Below are 25,439 nucleotides of genomic sequence, written 5' to 3' on the forward strand. Positions count from 1 at the left end.
CTGGAGTTTTCTTAAGAGCAAGTTCACTGGTGTTGGGAAAAAGTGGTAGAAATTTTGACACTTACGGCACATTTTGAAAATTTTGCCATGTAAAAACATTTTCAAGATCTGTGGCCTTCAAGTTTTTTTACAACACGTGTTGTATTGTCGCATGCTGTGATGCAAAAATAGCAATATTTCTATCACATACGGCTGAAATAGAAACAGTGTTGTAAAAAAATACAACGCCCCAAGATCTTGAAAACATTTTTGCGTGGTAAAATTTTCAAATGTCAAAATTTCTACCACTTTTTCCCAACACCAGTGAACTTGCTCTAATAGTTAAATTATTGATTATGGTGGTTATTCTAAAAACTGAATCAAAGCATTCGAGTGGTAAGTTTATTTGTAAGTAAGTTAGTTTTGTAAGCGTTGAAATTATTTGTTATCTTAAACGCATGTTTTTGTTTACTTTTCAGCATGTTGACCGGTAGACAGGAAAAAATCATAGGACATATGCGGCAGTGTAACTTTGTTGGAACCAGGTGTTTATGTGTTGCTGATGGTGACCATAGTGTTACAAATAAGCCAAAAAATAGATAAAATGTTTTAGTTATTAATAATCTTGAATTATTTTCATCAAACGTGGCATTTTTTGTTCCCATAAGATCCTCTTATGAAAAGCAACAATCTCTTATTGAAGAAGGTGTTCATCTGAAGAATTCATTCGCGTCATAAGACAATCTTATGAATTTCATTGATTTTTCTTATGGCGCCACTTTATAAGTGAATCTTATGACATGCATAATAGTATTTTTAAGAGTGTTATAAGAAACGCCTGCCTCCTTCAAGTAGTGGGGGTGGTCAAAGGAAAAGGCACTTTCAGCATTAATCGAGCACTTATCAATCAAAACGGATCATTTTTTATGAGAGAGGTTGTTTGCATACAAATAAAATTAAGACCCTCCGTTTACAAACCCAAAGTAAGACCTTAAAAAACAAATTTAAAGATCAAGTTACACTAAATAAGTGATTTCATCTTTGTATTGAAATTCCCAACGCGAGTTGCTGTTCACAGTGGGTGGGTGGGTTTGCAAGGTGTAGCAAAGCACACCGGGTCAGCTAGTAATTAAATAAAAAATGCTAAAAGCGTCTTATCAAATGAAATATCATACATATTCTTCAAAAACAGCATTCTTATCCAATGCTCCTCTAGTTCTTGAAAAATGTTTGAAATAAGAATAAGCCAACAAAATTCATAATCCACAAATACACATTTGCTAGAGCATTGGGGAGTCGAAACCTTTATTTATCAACGCTATACTTCTAAAATTTTTATCTACTTTTAATACTATAAAACTAAACCAACTAACTGTCTAACTGTTCTATTGAAAGCAGGCGCGGTCCTATGGGGGGGGGTGATCGGGGTGATCACCCCCCCCCCAAGCGACAAAAAACCGTTACAAAATACTCGCAAACGTTGGAATTTCTATAAAAACTTCGAACTTTTCCTAGTGGGTGTTCTTTCGAATTTTCAAAATTTTCCACTCCGTGGGGGGTGATTGTTAAAATAAAAGAATTTAATAATTTCTTAAATTCTTAAAATTGGGTCCACCAAACTAAAACAGCTGTAACTTGCAATTCCCTAGACCGATTTTCACCAAATTACTTTTGTTGAGGTACTTACAGTGTTTAATTTAATTTGCTGACCATATATGCTTCTTTTATACATTTTTTATACATTCATATCTATTCAATTTTCTAAAAACATCAAAAATTCTACTTCTAAAATTTGAGGTGATAAACAAAATCTGATTAAAAATTGAGTTCAAGAATAAACCTCCAAAAACAGTTTTTCAAACATAGGCTCTGAAAATATGCCTTTGTATCAATTTTTCCCAGATGAGATTAAACCAGTGATAATAATATCCCGTCATCACTCGACTGTTTTCTCGGGAACAAGGTAATCGCTCAAGACATTTTTCTAATTTTTGACCAACACGGCTGAAGTTCCAAATTCACACCAACTATATCGCCGATACTGCAGCTCATCAACACAATCATGATTAAAATTTTGAGCAGGAATTATTATTAAGCTAATTTAAGTTGCAAATCCTCTCTGAATCTGCGCTCCAATCTGAAAATTCCATTATTTCAATTGCAATTGATTAGGACTTTTTCTTGGAAAACAGTTTAAGCTTTAAGAAATGAACCCTTTATTATTTTCTTTATTTTAAATTGTACAATAAGTTTGAAATTATTGAGTACATAATAATATACATATTAAGTGTACGAAGCAAAATACGATTTTTCACTTTTTTACTAAATCATTCGTTTCAAATTTGTAACAATTTCTTTTGATTCAGTTCCAATAAATTTTAAAATCCATGAGAGCTTGAAATTTAAGAGAAAACAAATAAAAATGAAGTACGAAAGCTGCATACATAAAAATTTAATTTTAATGATTTTGGTTTAGAATTAAATTTATATTTAGAAATTGAAGAATCGAAACAAGAGTTTATATTAATTCGTTTTTTCGATTCAAGATTTAGCCACATATTTAAAAAAAAAAAATTCAGTTCTAAATTCATAGCAATTGTTAACACTTTCTCAAATAAATGTTTGGATTTTCAGAGGTATTGTTGCTAAACGAGAATCACTAAAATATTGGTGAGAGTTTTGCGGTGATATATAGATACTCAAGAAAAATACTTTAGATTAATTGAGAATTTTTTAATATTTTCTTCTATAAAAATGTGTGTATTTTTTCATTTGTAAAATTACATTTATATCGGAAGGTTCTTTAAAGAGTTCTTAAATTGATAATTTTTTAAACTGCTGAATATACAAATGACGAAAATGATCTTTTTTTTATCAACAGTTGTTCGCAGTGAATGTTAGAGATTCGCAGATTGTTTTTTAAAGGGATGCATACGTTGTTTAAAGGATATCAAAATATGTTTGTAGAAAAAGTTTTTTAAATTTCTCTAATTTCAAATTTAATACAAAACTCAAATTTAGTTCAATGAAATTTGAAGGGAAGAGGAGAAGTAGTGTGCATCATGGTCGTGTAATATTGTTTTTTTTAAAGAAGTGTATCTTATCAAGTTCATCCAACTTTGATGATTAATCATTTAGATAAAAAAAAAGTTTGAATCATTACAAATTTTATGCTGATATGAAATTTTTTTTTCAAAAACGCATTTTCAGGCACAAGGCCACAGAATCAACATTTGTTTAGATGAAAAGAATGTAAGAGCAAGTTTTGATTTTTGTTGGTGCCTGAAATTATTTTCAAATTGGTTAAAAATTATTTAAGTAAATTCTGCACTTTTCTGAAAAAAAAAAACTTTTAAACATTACAATTAAAATTCAAAATATGGGTTAATACCTTATTTCTTTCCCCAAGAACGCAAGTAATTTTGACTTAGGTGAAAAAAAAATGAATGTTCTTAATTCTGTAAAATAAAAGACTTTTAACGAATGTTTAAAGAATCGTTTTCAGCCTGAAGCATTTTTTTTAAATGATATAAAATCTTTGTTTTTAAAAACTTTCTTTAGTAATGTCAGAAATACTTTTCTTTCCGAATTATTAAAAACTGTAGATTTATCAGAATCAGTTTTTATTCATGTTAACTTGTAAGTTCATCATTTATCGAATGATTGACTTCACTCAAAACTGTTTCATTTAAAAAAAATTAAACTCCATATCACCAAAACAAGAGGTGATAAACAAAATCTAGTTGAAGATTCGAGTTCATCGCACCAAAATCTACTAAATCAATCATTAAAACATAAACACCAAAATGCATTCTCTTGAATTATTTTGGTAAGACGTTTTTATTAGAAAAAAATCAAAAATTTTCAAATGTTAAAAACTAATCTTTTTTATCTTCATATTTATGAAGAGTTTAATCACCGTGACTTTAAAAAATTAAAAGAACATAACTAACAACATTTTAAAATTATGAAAATTGTTGGCAAATAGGAAGTTAGAAGAAATGTATGGATGTTGAAAATGAGAGATTAGAATTTTATAAAAAGCATTTTAATCACATGTCATCCATTTTTTCCTCATGGATCTTAAAAATAAACAAATAAATTAATATGTAAAAATTAACATTATTATCAATTATTCTGACCTGATCTGATTTATTTTAGAATTCAAGTTTAATTTTTTATCAAATCTGGTGTTATATTTGATATATTTTTCTTCTGGTTCAAATTATTATATTAATGACTAACCACAAATAAAATTGATTTGAAATTTTGATTCTGATTTATTTTTGAAATTTGAAATTCAAAACCCCCAACCCATGGACGTGTCCTTTGCAGGGGTCTGGTGTGCAGCAAATATTTAAGTCTCATTTGAAACTGTAAACTCAACCCCCCCCTTCCCTCCCCCCCACTCGCTCTCTCCAAATTTTCTCTCTTTTTTTCGCCATGAATTTAGATACGTTGACTGATTTTTGAAAATTTGGAAAATCACCCCCCCCAAGAGCCAGCTCTAGGACCGCCACTGATTGAAAGTATCAACTTTTATAATGGCAAGTTTTTCAACTGTATTTGAGATAGATATTTTACTGAATGCCTATCTCGATATGAACTGGATGCTGACCTTAAAATTAAGGAATCGAAAAAAAGGTATCATCGTTGGTGGAATTTACCATTCGCCAAGCGCAAATGACGCCCGTTTTATGGATATTCTTGAAATCCTTTGGCTTAGTGATATTGTAGTTGATGAATTCGATAACATTTTTTGTGGCGATTTCAATATCAACTTTAATAAAGAAGTAGAATGCAGAGACTTGAAACGTGTTATGGAAGCATATGGTTTTCGACAAATTGTTACAGAAGACACTCGAAGAACGGTAACCAGCAGTACTAGAATTGATCTTGTTTTCACTAATGTGGACAGAGCTGAAGCAGTTATCATTCCAGATTGTCGCATATCAGATCATGAGACTATAAATGTTTCTGCTGGTTTTGGACATAAAGAATGGGTTCCCGGAATCCATTACATGGTGAAGGATTGGAGTCGATATAATGACAATGCATTTCGTCAGCTTCTGGCGGCAGGAAAATCAACCTTGAGATGCGCAGACTTCAATGAGTTAGTAAGACGCTTCGACTTATTATTGAAAGATAGTGTAAATGCACTTGTGGTAAAAAAAGAGGTTAAGCCGGTACTAAATGGTACAGGTACGAGTACTAAATGGTACTCCAGTAGCCTCAAGCAAATGAAAAAGCAAAGAGACAATCTTTATAAACAGTTTCTAAGAACGAAATGCGAAAGAAGTTGGCGAAAATACAAATTGGTAAGGAATGAATATTCACGTGAAATAAAGCTGGCTAAAAATAGATCAATTCAAGATGAGCTGGAAAGAAATAAAAATAATGGAAAATTGCTATGGAAAACGATAAAACGATTAGTAAGTCCAAATACTGCAAAAGAAAATACCGTCTCGTTTGACGGGGTTGAAATCACGGATGAAACTGAAATTGCAGAGAAGTTTAATGACTTCTTCATTGACAGTGTCATGGAAATCCGTGACAGTATTCCGGCAAGTTCTAACGCCTTCGTAGATCATATTGTCTGCAATGGTGGAAGTTTTAGTTCATTTGAAACAATAAGTTGTCAAGAATTTGATGAGATCGTGAAAACTATGAAATCCACGGCTGGTATCGACAACGTCTCTTTGAAAGTTTTTAAGGATTCTCTACCGGTACTAGCTAATCAGCTGACACAAATTATAAATACGAGTCTACGATTAGGCATACTACCTTCTACATGGAAGCATTCGACTGTTGTTCCAATTGAAAAAGAGAAAAAAGCACGAGAGGCTAAATTATATCGTCCGATAAACATGTTGGAAATACAAGAAAAGGTGCTGGAGTTAGCAGTTAAAAAACAATTTCTACATTTTATTGAGTCAGAAGGAATATTGATTAATGAGCAATCTGGATTCAGAAAGCAGCATTCAACGGAGTCTGCAGTGAACTTGATACTTCGAAATTGGAAAGCCAATATTGAAAACGGTAGTTACACAGCTGCCGTTTTTCTGGATTTCAAGAGAGCTTTTGAAACGATTGATCGGTTAAAGTTGGTGAACGTTTTGGAAAGAATAGGTATCAACGGAACGGTACTAAACTGGTTTAAAGACTACATGTATAACAGAATGCAAAGAACAAAATATGGGTCATCATATTCACGATATAGAGAAAATAATCTAGGAGTCCCCCAAGGAAGTGTTCTGGGTCCCATTTTATTCATATTGTACATCAATGACATGAAACACTGTCTACGTTATGGTTCTCTTAAACTATTTGCGGATGATTCAGTCTCCTACTGGAGTGGTGATGACTTAGAGCTCGTTATCCAAGAAGCAAATGCCGGTTTGAAAAATATTTCTGAGTTTTTAAAACATAAAAAATTGTGTCTGAATCTTGATAAAACCAGCTGGATGGTTATTGGTAATCGTCAAATAAGAGTCTGCCCAGAATTGCTGATTGATGGTTGTGCCATCGAAAGAGTGCACCAGGTAAAATATTTGGGAATACAAGTTGATGAGAAGCTGAATTTCATAGCACATATTGACTATACAATCAAGAAAATCGCCATAAAATATGGGATACTTTGCCGAATTAGTCGCTATATGACTTTCTGGTCAAAAGTAATTTATGTTAAATCCGTGATCATGCCACACTTCGATTATTGCGCTACAATATTGCTTCATGCATCTGACACACAAACAAATCGACTGCAAAAAATACAAAATAAAATTATGCGAGTAGTGATACGATGCAATCGATACACCCCTAGTGTTTTAATGCTCGATATTCTTCAATGGTTGTCAGTGAAACAGAGAATTGCATATAACAGCTTAATGTTTATATATAAGATGAAAAATGGTATGTTACCAAATTATTTAACGGACGGCCTGCAATACGGAATAGACATTCACAGATACAACACTAGAAGAGCACAAGACTTCAGACTGCCAAATATCAGAAAAGAGATGAGCAAACGCTTAATTTTCTACAATGGATTGAAAATGTTCAACAACCTACCGTCGAGCATCAAAGATATTGTGAACATAAACACATTCAAGAAAATGGCAATACAATACATCAAACGGACTGTTTGAAAATATGACCAATCCTGACAAGGATCATACGATGAAAGTGATGGAATCTGACGAAGGATCAGATGTTAAATTGTACGGTGATGGACATACGCGGGAGTAAGACTAAATAAGTCGTACAGAATAAGAAAATTTAAAGTAAAACAAAATTATCCTTAGGATAATATGTCCCTCCCACTTCTAAAGAAGCGTATGGGGTGGAGGAAGGACCCAAATGGGCCTAAGGGACCATCAGAAAAGAAAAAAAAACTCCCATTTATCTTATCAACATGGATCATGAAAAAATAGACATCTCTGAACCTACCGCTAAATTTAAACTAAATAAACATGTCCAGCACTTCTTCTAATTTAGGTCTTATTTTGAAACCATGGTTAATAGAATTGTGTGTAACGACACTGTCAGAAAATGATAGTTTTATCCATCTTTTTTAATACACACCGCAGCCGTGAAGCCACTGCAACTTGGAGTACGGTAGGAAAATAAATTCCCAAATTTTAAAGAAATTAGCTCAACTCAACTTTGGTATAAGAACTTTCACAAGAATCTAGGCTGTCTTACTGACCAAACTTTTTGTTCTGTTTTTTTGTCTTTTTCCGGAGATTTCAGTAAATATTCCTTTATTTAAAAAAAAAGTTTGGCTTGCTTGAATATTGTTTTGTTTCAATAGAAATTAGTGATTCACTTAAATGGTATTTTTTTTTCTTTAATTAAGAGTACTGAAATAATATTTTTTTTCTAAAAACTGTTTTTTTTTTCTAATCAAGATTGTATTCCATTGATTTAAAAAATAAGAGTCAGCCAATGGTGTTTTTAGACTGAAAAATCAATTGTTTTTTTTTAATTGACATCGGAAGATTCAATCATACGTCCTTAGCTGATCTTCCTAAGATGAACAAAAGAAAATAATATTTATCGAATAAAAAAACTTACCGACTACTAGGCAAACGTTTGAACCCACAATTTGCTGCTTTATATAGGCCGACAAAAATGTTAAAGCGATAGCAAAAATAGAAAATACTTAACTGACCTTTTTCACCCTAATCTTACAGGTCTCCCGTGGCCGGTGATCGCCACCAAGTGGTTCATTTGCCTGTACGCCGAGGTGGTCCCAACGGAAACGGCCCTCCGGATATGGGACTGCATCTTCCTGGAGGGAAACAAAATTCTGCTGCGGGTCGGCATCAGCATCGTGGTCGGTCTGCGGAGGGAAATTCTGGCTACCGATGATATTGCTCCCTTGATCGGTCTGTTTCGGGGTATGGAGAAAAACACTACCCTCATGGACTGTCACCGGTTTATGAAGAGCATTTTCAAGATTCCCGGTTCGCTGAAGCGACGCCAGATTGATGCATTGAGGAGGCAGCTGCTAGAACAGAGAAGGTCCAGCAAACGAAAAGGTTCCTAGGGGTTGGAGGACTATATCCTCAAGAGATATAGACTGAATATAGTGGAAACAAAGCAGTAGAATGCACTAGCTTGGTTGTAAAGTTTTTTTTTTAACATTGATATTAAGTTTTTCAAAGTGCCCAATACTGTGATCATCGCATGATATTTCGTATCCTTGAAAAAAACAGCATTTACGCCGCTTGCGTTCAACGTGGAAGATGATAGCATCTCTTCTCGTCGTTTAGCATTAGGTTCAAGTCATCCGACTTAGTTCAAATAAATCGTTTAATTAATTAGACTCGATAGCATTAGGTATACTGCAAAGCTGTATCTGAATCAAATGTAAGCAGATGGGTGGCTAATTATAAAATTGATTCCCCCGAAAACGGCTTTTCTTTATTTGGTACCGCGCAAAATCTGCTTGGGGTAGTATTTGTATGGAGCATAATTATGTAAATATTGAAAACGGGAATGTTTCGTCGTGACATTCGAAGACTTTTGTCGCGGTACGCTTAAAGCGAAAGAATTCGCATCAATCTGAGGCCTAATTAGAAAATCGCCCGTGCGAGTGAGGAGGAGGGTGGGAGTTTTTGACTTCCTGTATCATTGACGGTGTAGCTTCGCAGGGAAGGATTAACATTCGAAATGAGTTTTGTAAGCTTTCCACATTTTCTGGCAGCTTCTGTTAGTCTTGCTTTTCGACATCTGTCACTAAATCAAAACTTAGGATTTTCAATCTCAGGTTTGATTCCAGTAAAATTGGCTTAACTGGAATTGAATTTGGGGCTGAAAATCCTAAGTTTAGACAAAAATGTAGAACAAAGCGGTCTTGAATTTAGAAAACATGTTTTCGAAAATGTTAAAATATTTTCAGTCTTGAACACATCTTGAAAAGATGTTCTATATCTTCATCAGATGTTTCGGCATTTGAACAATAAAACATCGTTGAAAGATTGTTTCAAGACTGAAGCACTGAAACTGAAACCGACTGACTTATTCGGTAAACTTTTCTGTTTTCGAAAATTTGAATAAAAAATAATAAAATACAAATGATAAATAGAAGCTCAAATCTAAGTCTTGCAAAAACTTTCCTCGAATGCTAAAATAGAAAAATTTACCAGGTCTACTAGGCACTAATTAATATATAGGCACGTACAGTTTCTTCTCAAGTTCAGTGAACCAACTATCCATTATATCCTCAGAGTAAAAATAAAATAAATTGTACTGACTTTCAGGAAATCTGTTGTGACACAGTAAAAAGTCTGGTTCAATATAAATCTGAACATCATGTACAGTTTTGTTCGAAAAATACAAAACTTTTTTAACTTATGGTCTAATTCATATAATTCACACACGTCATTTCGTTGAAAGAAAGCAAATTCAGTTTTGTTGGAATTACGTCTCGAAATTTTTTCAAACTCCATTACGTGAATGTCCTTCACGAACGCTGTTGGCAATAGTTTTTACCACTGAATAAACAGAAATTTTCTACATGCAGCTAATCAATTTTCGATTGAGAAGTCCGTACGACTTAGAAGGTGCGACAAAAGTCTTAATTCTAAATGAAATATTCTCTAAAACGTAGAATTTGTTTTCAATGCAGAATTTCCGATTTTTTTTTATAAAATTGGGTTTTCAGATTTATTTTGAGCCAGGAGGCATTAAAAATAAATAAGTAGGTAGTAGTAACGTTGTAGAAGCCTTGATTAAACTAAATGAAATAAATTAAAAATGTATACAAAATTATTCGATTCAAAGAAGTAAGCGGGAAACCTCCTAAAATAATCATATTTTAAATGTCAGTCAGCTAGGACAATAATAGGAAAAGCTTCGATCGATTGTGAATGTATAGTATAAATATGTAGAACATTGGGAGCAAGCGTTAAATATTGTGATGCGAAATAAATGACATGTGCCTGAAGGAGCGCAGATGAATTATTTGATATTAGATTTTAATTTTTTTAGAAATAACGTTAATTCATCTAACATATCACATATCCCACTCCCCTTAATAAGCGTATCGAAGTGTTCGGATTTCAAAGCGAATGTTTTGGCCAATGAGTGCTTTATAAGTTTTAAATAGTTCCTCTAAGTTTCGACATTGTAATGGAAGAACGTTCATTATAAAGACTAGACAGATCCTGTAAATTGTATCTAAACCTGGTATACTTGTTCACGTGATTGGCGGTGGTGGCCTTAAGGAATTTGGAAAATCGATCCAAACAGTTAACATAAAAATTCACAGAAACTCAAGATCTGGTAGTCAATTTATGTCTGAAAATCGTCTTTCCGGGATTTCTAAATTCCATTAAAACTATCCACTTGTTTCTCGTGTAAAAACTAAATGAACGAGAAGAAGAAAAAATTAAATTTACAAGCAGAAAAAAATTAAGTTTACATGTGGTTTGGATGGAATATTGCATCTATTTCATGTCATCTATGTAGTCAGTCAAATCATATTTTCTAGTCGTTATTTTTCATGTTGTCGCTAGAGAATGAATTAAGCGAGTCTTGTTTTACAAATAAAGCTTTTTCTGGGATTTTTTTTTTGATGAATAGCTTTGTACAATATTATTTGAGAAAGAATATAATTGCTTTGTTTTATAAAATTCAACAATGTTGTTGTGCGCGGCCATTTGTTCACTTGATTCATCCATATTCAGGGTGGCCACAGAACCGGGAAAACCGGGAAAACCGGGAAAAAACCGGGAATTCAGACCCAAAACCGGGAAAATTAACAAAACAAAACCGAAATTCATTTTTGGTTCTAAGATCAGGGATTCAACCTAAAATTCAATTTCCAAGACAGAATTCAACAGTTCAAAAAGGAATAAGAATAATATGATAAATTTGGAAATTTTTAAACTATCCTCTGATTTCTCTTCTACTACCTTCAAATTGAAAAAAACTCACTAATTTTACCGGAACCTAGAGTTCAAAACTGCCACGAAGAATGAGATGAGAAATTCAAAAAGTCTTCTAAAATTTGTTCAAGTTTCGCATATCATTACAATATTTTTTTTAAAACTATCAATTTCGACTGGAAATGTGAAAAGATGCTAATATTATAATTTTCCAATGATAGTATTTAAACATAAGATAGTTAAACACAATTATTCTCATGCACGGCACGGTCTTTTTTGTAGCTTAATAATAATAAATTTCACATCGCTGAAAATTTGCTTAAATAAAAAGGAAACCTTCCCCTATTAAATGCACTGTTTGGAAAATTAACTTTTTTGATCACTGGTCCAGAAAATTTCAAATTGAAATTAAAGCTTGAATATGTCAAGATTCTTTTGAAAATTTGCGAAAACGTCGAATGAACTGATTTCTAACCTGATTCGTGACGAAAATTTAAATAAAATTTAGAAAAAATCCAGTGAAATTTTTCCTTCTTCCATAAAGATATGTTTATGTCGATAGAAGACACTATGTAAATTCTTCCAAAATATTTAAATGATTAAACATAGCATAGTACTTTCTTAAAAATATACATATTTGTGTTTTGAGTGACGCATTTAAGAAAAAAAATCCTTGAATTTGAATGTTAAAAAAGACCCATATCAAAATAACAAAATTATTGCATATTAATAATTTTTAGTTAAATTTTTTAGCTATATTTTAGAATTTTTCTTAGATACTCAAATCGTAGGTTTCGAATCAATGATCAACTTTTATGAAGACCGCAAATAGTGGATACTTTTCAGGAAACTGAGGTGTCCTTTAAGTTTATTTTTCACAATCTGGTGAAATATGAGAATTTAAGGATATTTTGGAATATTTTAAATCAAATGATTTAAATATTTTTTCAAAAGCATAAGTTTAAAAAAAATCTGAAGTCTTCAACAAAGTTGTAAAAAGAATTTAAATATTTGATTTTGAAAGCTCATAAATGTTCTTCAATGATGTTACAAACAGTAGCTGTTTTCTACTGCTTTTTTAAACTGCAGTATTTTTTCAAGCATTGTTTCTTTGAATTTAGAATAGCTAGGTAATATCTTACCCTCTATCAAATAAAGAATAATAAATTGATTCGAAATCGGTTTTTGTTTTTTATACAAGGTTGTCGGTTTATTAGTTATCAATGATGTATTTCACTCAAAACTTAAAAGTTTTTAAATTTTTAAATCAAATATCACCAGAACTAGATTTGACTGAATCTGACAAATGATTCGAATTTAGGACGGCACAATGTATTTGTGAAACAAAGGCTTTACAGATTTGAATATATTACATAACCTACCTCATAGTTTCTGAAATTTTATGTACACTGTTGAGTCTCTTCGATTTATAAAACCTTATTTGTGCACTTTTCAATTTTTTTTGCATAAATTAATAAAATTATTTTTGATGTGTTTGCCTGATTCAGGGGTTGTTTCCAAGCAAACATTAGAAAATACGTTATGACCATATTATTAACCGAACAGTTATCTAATTTTCATAATTTTACCCCGAGAAATTGACTTCAAATTAAAATATATTTAGAACAATTAACGGTTACTTTTTTCACTGAAATCAAATCCCATTTTCTCCGTAACAAAGCTAATACTCTACTCAATGAAAAATGAAAACGCTGAGAATTTTTTTTATGGAATAGTTTTATTGCAAAGAATAGACCTATTTTTCAAAAAAGTTCGAAGCCAAATATGGAGTAGAGGATTTAGAAATGTTTTTTTTAACTTTGTTTGGCTACTACAAAAAAATACATTGTCTCTCTTTAAATTTATTTCTAAATTTGCAATTTCAATGTATCAAAATGTTATATTGAACTCAAAATCCATGAGTCCTGAAGTTCAGATTTTTTCAATAGTATAGGTAGTTTAATTCGAGTATCAATCAATTTATATTGCAAAATTTAATTTGACTACGCTTTGAAAATCAAAAATAAATGTTTCCTATATTTATTGGTTTACGATACTTTTGATTTTATTCTAATAAATTTAGATATAAAAATTTTGAATTCCTTTTGAATTTTTTTTCTATATTCATTTCAAAACTGAAATACCTCAGTTTGAAATTAAAAAAAAAACAATGGATGAATCTGAATTGAACAAATGTTTTCAATTTTGTCTATATCGTAAACTTTGATATGCTGTTGAATAATCATTAAAACTGTTTAACTCTGTAACTGTTGCCCATGTTTTTTCAAACCTTTGAAGTCAGAATTCAAGATGCAAAAAAAATTTTTGGTGAATAATTTTTAATTAGCTAATCATTGCAACAAGGTGCAAAAAGTTTATTTTTTAGCACGAGTTTTAAATTTATTCAATGGGGCTTGCCGAATTGGATAATTACGTTGAGTGCTGAAAAATTCTAGTTTTGCGACAAGTGGCATGCACAATTTAAAAAAAATTGGAAAATTCTATAATTGACCTACAAGAAGTGCATCTTGCAAATAACTACATGTCAATGACTATGCCAAATGATTGAAAATCTGTGATGAAGTAGATCGTGGACTGTACTTTTGCAGGCAAAACTTGAAATATTATTGCTTTTCGATAATGTTCTCAGTGTCTAAAAGTTAACTTTTTAGCACTGAATTGCATAAAATACAATTATAATAACGATTCAAAAATTGAATAAGTTTTTTTTTGCTAATATTGACTTTTTCAATGTAAAAAAAATATATATTCAAAACTTAGCTTAAACAAGCTTAGACAAGTTCTTCGGAAAATGGTAGGGTCAACTAAAGATCATCCTTTTTCGTTCTTATGTATATCTGTTCATAATTTCCCAAGTTGATATGGGATAGTAATGAACACTGTTAAGATTCTTGTAACCTAAAAACGTTAAGTGTTGGCAATATTTCTAGAGGAATCTAAACACTGCGTCTAGATACGATTTGTATTCTTTAAAAATTTACCCTTAATTAGTCATGTGGAATTTTTGTATTCACAAAGGAACAAAGAATTTTGTGCATACAATCTCATATTCACAGATTTTAGAAACTGATAAAGTTGTATAACGGTTTTTTCCAAGATCTTGACGGTTATTGGTATTTCAAACATTAAAGATAAGTTTAGAAAATCAAACAATTCCTAAAAATAAGTGTTCATAATCGCCCCGTGTTTTGAAAAACATGGGCAATTTTAAACAATCCTCTGTGAGTCAGTATGATAAATGTTTAGCAAAAATGTATATTACACTTGAAGATGCATTGATTACTGACTGTAAAATGTCTGAAAACCCAATTTTACTGAATCCACTGTGGCAAGGGAGTTACATGATGGACATGATTTAAAATTCTATAGACGTGGATTTTGTGAGCTGTACTAATACAATTGATATCTGTAACACATAAAAAAATGTAAAAATGATTTGAAACCCCAAAACGATTTTGTGTTGTATGTTTTTTCTATGATTCATTAAAATGTGATTAAAACCTTAAAATAGAATCGAATTCGTCTAAGTATTCGGTTATTTGAGTGTTATGAAACAACCAAATCAATTCAATAAGTTGAAAATTTTACTATATGCTGACGAAAATTGACAATCAAAGCCTGGAATATCTTGAATTTTTGTCCTGGAAAACCGGGAAAAAACCGGGAATTTCAAAATGAAAAAGTTGTGACCACCCTGCATATTTCTAAATCTCAAAAAGTTCTCAAAATAACAGAACAGATGAAATCCATTTATTCCTTTGGATTTTTTTTATATTTCATCCGATATTTTGCATGATCGCCTGAAAATGACCGAAATCAATCTAAGGCCGAAAAAAACCTCAAACAAAATCTTTACAAAAAGTAGGGTTTCGTTAGTTAGTTTTTCCCTGAACATCCGGGCAGAGTGTGACCAATTGTTATGCCACAATAATCAGGAAGTAAATTGTTTTAAAAACGTTTCGACATGGGATGTGTGAAGTCTTATTGTTTATTTTCAAATATTTAGGCTTTCCATCAACCGAAAAATGGAGCTTACAGACCGTTAGAGAAAAAAGGCTCTCCGGCAAGAAGTGTAGGAATAAGTGTGGTTCGACATTTCTAAACAATAATGTATTATTTAATTGGTTGTTTTTTTTTTTACAGAAATAGATTTTTGTTGTCATGCTTCACATATTTCAACTTTTAAAATAAATTCAAAACCACAGGAAACCCATTTAGAACTCTGTAAAATTTAGGGAGTTTGCCTCCATTTCAAGTCTACAGGACATTATGAAAACTCGTTTTCCTGAGCTGTTGTTTTGGTTCCGAAATCATAATGCAATTTTAAATAGCTGTTAAAAATACAAAAAAAAAAACGTGATTTAATACACTTGACAGTGAATTCGAACTTTTTTACAGAGTGTAAATTGTATTTGGATACATATAGGTGACAGAATATAGAAATACAAGTCGCGAATGCCATAAAGATGGTAGAACGACTATAATCGAAAAAAAAAAAGACAAATGAGGCCCTCAGAGCCGAGGGGTTTAAGTGACAAAGTGGTCGATTTGGAGTTAATGATGCCAATCAACACTTCATATTTCAAGCTTTATTTGGTGATTTTTTGTATTTTTAGAATTTTTTTTACATATTTTTGAAAAATACAAATTCTTGAAAAATATACGGAAAACGGCCAAACACAATAATTTAACGGCGTGTTTTCTTGAAATAAGCTTTTATGCACTTCTACTCCTTTGACTCCAAGGGCCTCAAATGATAGATTCCTCACCTCTGATCATACAATTATGATTTAAAATTTCAAACGCGAATAATCTAAAATCAATGTAGAAAAACGATACTCAGTACGTTTTTTGGGGGAAAGCGAACTAGTGTTTAAAGAGTTTATTTTTTATGTACGGAAAGACAGGAACTTGTATAGTTAAATTTTGTTGCCAGAATATATGTTGAAGTGGTGTCGAGGTTGTGCTTGAAAACTCTCGCGCTGCTGGTCGTAGGTTCGAATCTAGCTAATTTTGGTGTTGTTTTTACAACTGGATAATTGCAACAAACTACAATATTGATAGCTGGCGGTGGCGCGTAACCTACACAGTAAACTTCTGCCTCGTTTCTAGCAACAGAAAAAAAATGCTGGAGACGTTCAGCAATCCAAATTTTTGCTGTAAACCAGCAAATCAGCAATCAAGTTGTCAAATTGGAGTCTATTTGTTTTTGTACGCTGTAGCAAGGTGAGACTTTATTTCACGAACTTTGATTAGATTCAAGGTCTTTTGATACACAAGGTTCTCTGACTTTCACAGTAAGTAGGCGAGGAGTAAGCGGGGCTCTCAATGTGTTTGTTTATTTTTTGCTCAGCTTTTCGGTGGTTTGTTGGTAAACAAACTTCATGAGTTCCGCATAGTTGAATAGCCTACATAGCCAAAATGGCTGAATCGGAAATTCGATATTCGGTAACACCTCCTGAATATATACACACCTTGGTTTGGTATGAATAAAGCCCAAATCTGAAGCAATTGCTCAACAAATCACCAAGCAATTGCTTAATTTTCTAAGCATGCTCTGTAGCAGACTTTTCTAATAAAAAATTCTATCATAACGTCATAAATTTATCAAATTGGCAATATTGCACTTCAAAAAATTCAAAAAAGCATTTTCAACATGGATAAACCAAAATAGAAGTGAAAACCAGTTTTTTAATATTCTTGGCGTTGCATGGAATGGTTCGTCTTACATGAAATTGAACAAATCGAATAGCAAACATTCTAGAGTACCGGGAATAGTGCGAGAATTCCCAACTGACCCGAACTAGGAATAACATTTTAATAATTTTTAACGATTGTTTTTTAAGTTTCAACAAAAAAAACATTTTTTATTGATTTTAAAGTAGCTAATTTTAATTGGCAAAACATTTTGTTTTTCAGATGAACTAATAGTTTCTTGTTTGCTAGACCAATTGGAATTCTCCTATCAACAAACGAACATTTCAACTTCCGCTTTTAAGAGCTTGTCATGCATTGCATAAAATACTTTTCGATAGTTCTTACCCGCACTGCTGAGATCGTGGCTGTTTTAGCCGTAATTTTCAATTTTCTGATCGTTTTATTTCAATTTACTTAAGAGAACTACAGATTCTGCTTGTTGGATAGTTCTATTTTCAAAGCAAAAGCTATGTTCTAAAGATTCAGCACACATTCGCTAAGCAAATGTTTATTCATACCAAACTAAGCAATTTCTTTGAGCTTTTCCTTTGCTTGATTTCGAGCTAAGTAAATGCCACCGAAGCAATTGCTAAACCTTATTCTTACCACGTATTTTTTGGTCGACAATATTGAAATGAAATGCCGATTTTTGCGAGATTTTTAGATAAAATAGCCTGGATTTGTCCGGTCCAGAAACGCGCTTAAAAAATTGTGGCAACCCGACTTTAACTTTAGTGAAAATTTTAGTTTTTTAAAGGCGTTCTAAAACTTTATTAATTAATTAACGTTATTAATTAACAATAAGGTTCAAATTCAATGTACAATATTTTTAAGGCACAAATCTAAATGTTTTGCAGGTTTGAACAAATTTTGTTAGATGTTAGATTGTTAGATCTTTCCAAAGTTTTATATCATCATCTTTGGAATATTATTCCTTAATTGAATTTCATGGGCATAATAAACAAATTCAGAATTAGATTTTTTCTGTTACCGTAGATTTGTTACTTCATCAGTTATCGATGATTGATTTCGCTTAAAACTGATACATTTTAAAGCTTTTAAACCCCATGTCACCAAAACGCAAGATAATTGACGAAATTTGACAAAAGATTTGAGTTCATGACGCTTAAATCTACCAAATTAATCATTCAATCATAGGCTTCAAAATGCAGTTCCTTTAACTCATCAATCAAATTCTTTTATAAAATCTTTTTCAAATAATTGGACGAGTTTAATGAAAAAAATCCTTCTAAAATTAAAAAAAAAACTAGTTTTTTTTCGTCATGTTTTGTTTTAATTTTAAATAAAAATTAACCGAATTTTAAAGTAAAACTATTTTAATTTTACGAAATATTTTTCTTAAGTTTGTCTTCGTTTTTCAAATCAGAATTTTTGTGTTTTGAAAACATAATCTTCTAACTTTGAAACTGAATTTTTAATAAGGAAAACATAGTTTCCACCTTCATTTCATATGATATTTTGCAAAAATTTAAACTACTGATTGATTGGTAATTGAGAAGAATCTGGGACGAATAAGGGTTAAAGGAGAATTTTAAAATGAAACGATCTCACCCAACTCCAAAGGTGCCTGCTGGTGCTATCTCCCTATTTTTCCTGGTTCCGGTCATCGTCAAATTGGTTGCATTCACATGTTCTCAACATCATTGTTCCCTCAGTTTCAATCGCCTAACATCAACCGCCAATTGATTGTTCGCGTTTACCTTAGGCTCTGTCAAGTACTTAAAAAAGGATTGTATCCCATTTACCCAAAAACTATTGCCCAGAATGACTTTTCCCCAGAATGACAAATACCCGAAATCAAACCCCAGAATGAACCATTTCCCAGAAAAAATTTCCCCAGAATGCACCATTTACCAGAATTTTTTTTCCCAGAATGGAACATTTCCCAGAATTTTTTTCCCCAGAATAGAACATTTCCCAGAATAACACAAATCCCAGATTTTTTCCTCTTGTATTTTTTTTTTATTTTTGTGCTGTTCAATCTAATGAATTCTTGTAAATTTCATATGATTCGAAATTAAATTTTTCAAAATGATTTTTCAAATGAAACCAATTGTTTGAAAGTTTCCAACTAAAATTATTTCAGAACCGATATTATGTTTTGTGGTTTGGGTACTTGAATCAATTCAATGCCTACCATGGTCCTTTAAAAACCGTTTTGGTATCCGACTCCTCACGCTGCGCGTTCGAACTTTAAAGAAATATTGTCCTTCACGCTGTCGCGTGTCGGACGGGGCTAAGGGATCACCCCTAGCTTTCACGCAGACCTAGGAAGCCCCGGCAGACCTAGACCAATGTAGTGGGGCCGCCGCTTCCGACGGCGGGTCGGCGGCCACCTCGGATTTGGGAGCATCGGCGGCTTTGTGCCGCCTCAGCCCCTTCATCCTCGGGGGTTGCGGCTTTGCCGCAAAGGAATAAAGTTATGAAACCCCATTTTTTTGAACAATTCCTTTTTTTTAAATCAGGGGTGAGCAACCTTTTGAACCAACGGGCCACTTCAAATTTGAAATGTTGTCGGTGGGCCGCACTTAAAATATATTTTTTTTAATTATTAGCAGAGCTTCACGTCATTTTTTATAAATACAAACTTTTGACGAAAACAAATCTAAAAAACAAAAATAAAACGAAATAACATGTTAATAAACAGAAATTCGACAAGATTTTTGAAAACCTCAATATTGAAAAGGTAAGTGATGTCGTAATCTTTGTCATTTTCGAATTCCATTAACTTTTTAAGTAATATAATTTCTTGGCGAACATTCGTTCTTACAAGTGTCTTGTTAACACCGATGGTAATTTTCGTCATCTCTTTAAACATCTTCCAAAGCTTACAGTGATAAATGAGAGTGTGAGAAACAGATATTTTAATAAATCACCGCCTTCTTAGCATTGAACGTTGAATACTGATTTGACTTTCTGTGATTTTTTTCCACTATAAAAACTTGCTCTCTAAGCCTTAATTTTTTTCCCACAAACGGTAAAAACCCCGTTTTTTATTGAAGTTGTATTGTACCTTTGCATTGAGATGATGAGCAAGGTTCTCGAAATTACAGAAAAATGTTCAATTTCATATATTTTTATCAACTATCTTCAAAATTGAATTCTTGATTCTAGAAAAATGTTTTACATATTTTTTATAATTTTTAATCTTTTGGAGATATGTTAAGGATAGGATTTTTGAAGCTATATTATGACTTTGATAATGTGGAATGCGATTTATAAGTGAAATAACTTGTTATAAATGTTTGTTATAAATTTTCTATCAAAATTTCTGAAAAAAGCATCACAGAAAATCGTTAAAGAAACACCGAATTTCAGTAGTCTATTGTTTTTATAAAGAACTTTTTTTTTTCGGAAACTTTGATGCCGGCTGATTCATGCCAAAAGGATTGGACGTTGAACCCTCCACCACTCAAATCCACGATGAAGGATACGTCGCCTGCCATTCCCGGTCTAATGATCCACAAACCACCCTTGGAGATAACGAAACGAATGCCACACATCGAAACTCCACCAGATATTCACACCACAGCGATTCTGTTCAACACTACAGACCACACTGCTATCTGCCACATCACCCGGTGCTCAAAGATGCCAGCAAAACCACCAATGAATGCGTGGTATTCAACGCATCCTGTGAGCCCAACTCAGGGTACGCGCTCAAGGATACGCTGCTCGTCGGTTGCGTCGTTCAACATAATCCGCTGTCCGCCACTTTTCTAAGTGCCGCTAAAAGCAACGACGAAGTAGAAGACGATGCTGATGGATCCAGCTGCTACATCGTTCCTTTGGCCAAACAGCCCTCTGGTACCTGTCTGGAGTTAGGTGCACCTCTCCTACCAACGGAATCGTTCCAGGAACCCCAACGGTCAAAGCCGCCACCGCATCGTTGGCGAACTGTCGCTGCTAAACGTGCAACTGCTATCCAGATTGGTACAGACGGGCCCAGTTGGAGACTCATTCCGGGAGAGCACAATGTAGTCAGCGAACACTCCAGTAACCTACAGCCGTCCGACTTACCTGCATGGTGTTACGATTCGTCGTCGCTGAAATACCGGCCCTGTTCCGCCACCTTGCGGCCACTAGATCGCCTTGCACAGCTTCATCCAGGTCGAGATGGAGTCGTTCCGGTTTTAGGACTAGAGACAGCCCAGCGGGATGGTTGTCAAAACCACCGACGACCAGAAAAGCCTACAAAGACCGGTAGAGCACGCCGAACGTGCTCAACGCGCTAATGGAGCGCTAACAGGTGATTAGCGTTCCTATCATTTCATCCATATCGTTCGATCTACCGGGTCTTTGTTGCTTCCAGATCCTTAGACGTCTTTTCATTCCTCAACATCATCGAGATCCTTCTACAAAGACCGGCAGAGCACGCCGAATGTGACTCACTGCGCATGTCGAGCGCTAATAGGTGATTAGCGTTCCAAGTTGTCACATTTTCTTGTTCGATCTACCGGTTCTTTGTCGATTGCAGATCCTATCCTACACTATCACTACATCTTCACTACGTATTCATCGCCATTTACCAAGCCACAACGCAGAATCTTCTAAGACCGGTAGAGCACGCCGAACGTTGCTCAACGCGCTAATGGAGCGCTAACAGGTGATTAGCGTTCCTATTACTTTCTCCATATCGTTCGGTCTACCGGGTCTTTTTCGATTCCAGATCTCCTGTTGTCGTACATCGTTGCAGAATCTCATCGTTCACCTCGTATGACGACCAAATCCATCTACAGCGACAGCAGAGTCTCCAAAGATCGGTAGAGCACGCCGAACGTTGCTCAACGCGCCAAAGGGGCGCTAATAGGTGATTAGCGTTCCTATAATCTTACCCTACGCCGTTCGTTCTACCGGGTCCTTTTTGTCGTCCACAGATTCTGAACCAGTTCCGACGCTGAGACGAAGAATGTTCCTCGATATGCGACAAACACGCTGTGTCCTTGAATCCAGTCGAAGAAGCATGCAGAAATTCCTCGGGAGCAGGGAGTGTTGAAACTGTAGTTTCAAGGTGGCCGGAATGATCGGTACTGCACCGGTCATGAATAATGTTCTTGTTGTTTAATATGTGTCTTAATCTATGTTCACTTGACACTTTAATCCATTTGCTCGTAAAAACCATTATTTGTGATCGTACCTTAGCATAAGATCAACTCTCTCTCTCGCAACATAGCGAACATCGCGGAGAGAGTTCACACAATAGTATGTAAGCCATTTTAATTAGTCAGAATAGAATCTAGAGTTAAACGAACAGCACGGGTTTTACTTATTCTCCAATAAATTAGTTAAAGTCCAATCAAGCGACTTATCTATGTAATACATCCGAAATTCGCGGATAATCATTCGGTGCAACGAATGCAAGGCTTGTGCAGTGGTGAAATCATAATCAAGGTACACCAAAGTGAAACAAAATCACTCCCCCAGCGGGTGAACGAGCTGTTGTGCGAAATTGATTGGTGACTTACTTGAGTTTCTGCTGCTGGTGGATGCCGTCGATTGGAGACGGGAAGAAATCCCTCGAAATCCGAACCCCCCCCATCGGCCGAGCCCGAACATTTTCCCTAAAACGTTTGCCCAGAATTAAAAATCTGCAAAATTTCAGAAAACCACTGTCCCAGAAAGAACCATTTCCCAGAAAATCGAATATATTATTCCAAACTACAATTTAAAAAAAAAAATCCAAAAAAAATGGGTTCGTACAATATTATTATTAGGTCTGTGCTTACTTCTGAAGTCCGGACTTCCAACATTTGAAAGACTTCCGACAAATAAAAGTGAAGTACTTGATTGTCGGAAATTTGTGTTTTTTGGCCAGTTTACCAGCAACGTTTCTTAAAACTATTTAAATTCACAATATGTTTTTTCAAGTTCGAACGCGAATCGTGAGGAGTCGGCTATTGAAATGATGATTTGAATGGGAAAAAAATATTTTGGGGAATGGTTCATTCTGGGTAAATGTTTTCGGGCTTTTGGGTTACAATCCTGCTGAGTAAATCTTCTATCATACAACTTTATTTTTGCTTGAAACGAAAAGAATGACTTCACTAACGGACTCGAAAATCCTTTGATCATGGTTCGTCTGGGGAAAAAAATTCTGGGGAATGGTTCTTTCTGGCGATTGGAATTCTGGGGATTTTTCATTCTGGGCAATAGTTTTCGGGTAAATGGAGTACAACCTCAAAAAAGCAAATACGAGCCGAAAGTAAATGTTGCTCAGACCTCCAGTTTGTTTTTTCCGTTCTTCTACTCGGAGAAATCTACATGAGCATTTAAAGAGAACAAAAATTTTAACTGAAATACACTCATCGATTGATACACAATCACAAGATCATCAATATCTCTCCAACCGAACTTAACTTATTTGATTTCAAGTATTAAAATCACGACGACCGAAAATAGAATTCCTTTTCTATGACCAACGATCGATTTTTTTCACGCACGATTCGTCAAGCACAACAGAACACCAGATTTAGAAATAAAAAGCATCTATTTCAATTATTAGGATGCATTTCAATCACTTGTAATATGTATCTTTCTAAACAGAAATCTCCAAAACACCTAAAATTCACCAAAATTGATATTCGCGAAAATTCAAACGAGAAAACGCGACGTTGAAAAAAAACACGACCGTTCTCTAGCACGGCTTGCTGCGATAATACTAACGTCCCTTTCCCTATCTCAAGCAACAATTTTAATTCTTTATGTTTTACAAGCAAATTTTAAAAAAACGCTATAAAAATTCCCTCTATACTGCTCTAAAACCTATGTAATTATAGGCATTCCAAAAAAAAACTAAAATTTTTACTTAGTTATACAGCCCGGTTTGAAAAAATAAACAACAATCCAAAAGGAATTTGCACATTAAAACTCCGCTTTGTTGATGGTAAAAATCAACTCTCTAGGGTCTGGAAAGGTGCAACACGCGCAGTTTGTTGAAAGTATTTAATACGAGTAAGAAAAATATTTTAGAAGCCGTTGACTGAAAAAAGCTAAATTTTGCTGAATTTCGTTCTGCTAGTTTTTTTTTAGCAATATTTACTCATATTTGTATTTTCAACAATTTTAAATGTTCCATTGGATGTCATCGTCCTGCAGAAATAAAGCATGGAAAAGTTTTCATCTTAAAACACATTTTTAAAATTCCTTACCTTAACTAGCTTGTCAAACTTTAGCAATATATGACAACAGCTAAATTAAGGTTGCCAGAATTTTTTCAACACGTACCCGGGCCGAACAAATCCAGGCTATTTTATATTAAAACCTGCCAAAATCCGGGCACACTCAACACAAATGAAGAAAAAAAACTTGAAAAAAAATTTCATCTCATGATTATTTCATTAAACTTGTTCAAAAATTTTGTCCTGGACGCATAAATAAAACATTTTACAACACAATTTGTTTAGTTGTTGTTTGTTTGGGCAAATAAAGTGAATAAATCCAGGCCAAATCAGGGCTTTTTCAATGAAATACGGGCAACCGGGCCGGACTTTTGTCAAATTCTGCAATTTACATTATTGATAAATAATTTTACCATTAAAAAATCGTCCTGTTCCTTTTATATTCTACCTGTTCAAAATACCAAATCCTTCCTTTGATTTGATGAACGCATTCTAAAGCAGATCCAAAGCAGTGCCTCTATTATAATTTAGTCTTAATAAAAAGTGGAAAGACAAACATCAGAAAAAAAAAACCATTTTTAATTTAATTTTATTCATCAAGTTTCCAAAGATGAATTGCTGGTTTGTTGGAGGATAAATGATTCAAATACGATCTTATGAATGATTTGAAGAGTGGAATTTGATAAACATGACACTACAATTACTAACCGGTTTGGAGGAAACATTTCCATTAGTCAAATTGGGAGCAAACTAAGCTATCTGATCAGGGAATTCGGTAAACTGTAGTCAGTTAGTTCAAATTAAAACTCCCAAACTCACAATTTGACAGTTTTCATTACGATGGGTGCGATGATAATTTTCTTTGCATGCGAACTACAACAGTATGGAGAATGGGGAGAGAAGCATTAGCTCATGTAGGTACCTACTACTGATGACATATCATTTTGTTTCGTGGTACCAAAATTTCATCAATTAGCAAATCATTACTTTCATAACGCATGTTGAGAGGGGGTTATGAACGTTTTTTCAGTGGAATTTGAACAAAAAAATTAATAATTGAATAATTTTGAACACTTCAGCAAAATAGTACCGAATGAAATCAAATCATGGGAAAAAATTTCGACAGATTGAGCAATCAGAAAGTCCTTTGGTTAGAAAGATATTGTTGTCTCCACTTGATGACACTGTAGAAGTAAATCCCACGAGA

At 33.6% G+C, this 25,439-nt stretch overlaps 1 protein-coding gene across 10 annotated transcripts in view; it reads left to right on the forward strand.

The window, feature by feature from the left end:
* LOC129758258 (growth hormone-regulated TBC protein 1-A) overlaps positions 1-10,449 on the forward strand; it is a 92,430-nt gene extending 81,981 nt beyond the window's left edge. For all 10 annotated transcript variants that reach the window (XM_055755736.1, XM_055755735.1, XM_055755730.1 and 7 more), the window contains one exon: positions 8,175-10,449. In XM_055755736.1, coding sequence (XP_055611711.1) covers positions 8,175-8,530 — 356 coding nt within the window. In that variant the 3' untranslated portion in view covers positions 8,531-10,449. The remainder of the gene's footprint in view (positions 1-8,174) is intronic.
* The last annotated feature ends 14,990 nt before the right edge of the window (positions 10,450-25,439 follow it).

The sequence above is a fragment of the Uranotaenia lowii genome, chromosome 3 (assembly GCF_029784155.1).
Source record: "Uranotaenia lowii strain MFRU-FL chromosome 3, ASM2978415v1, whole genome shotgun sequence".
NCBI lineage: Eukaryota > Metazoa > Arthropoda > Insecta > Diptera > Culicidae > Uranotaenia > Uranotaenia lowii.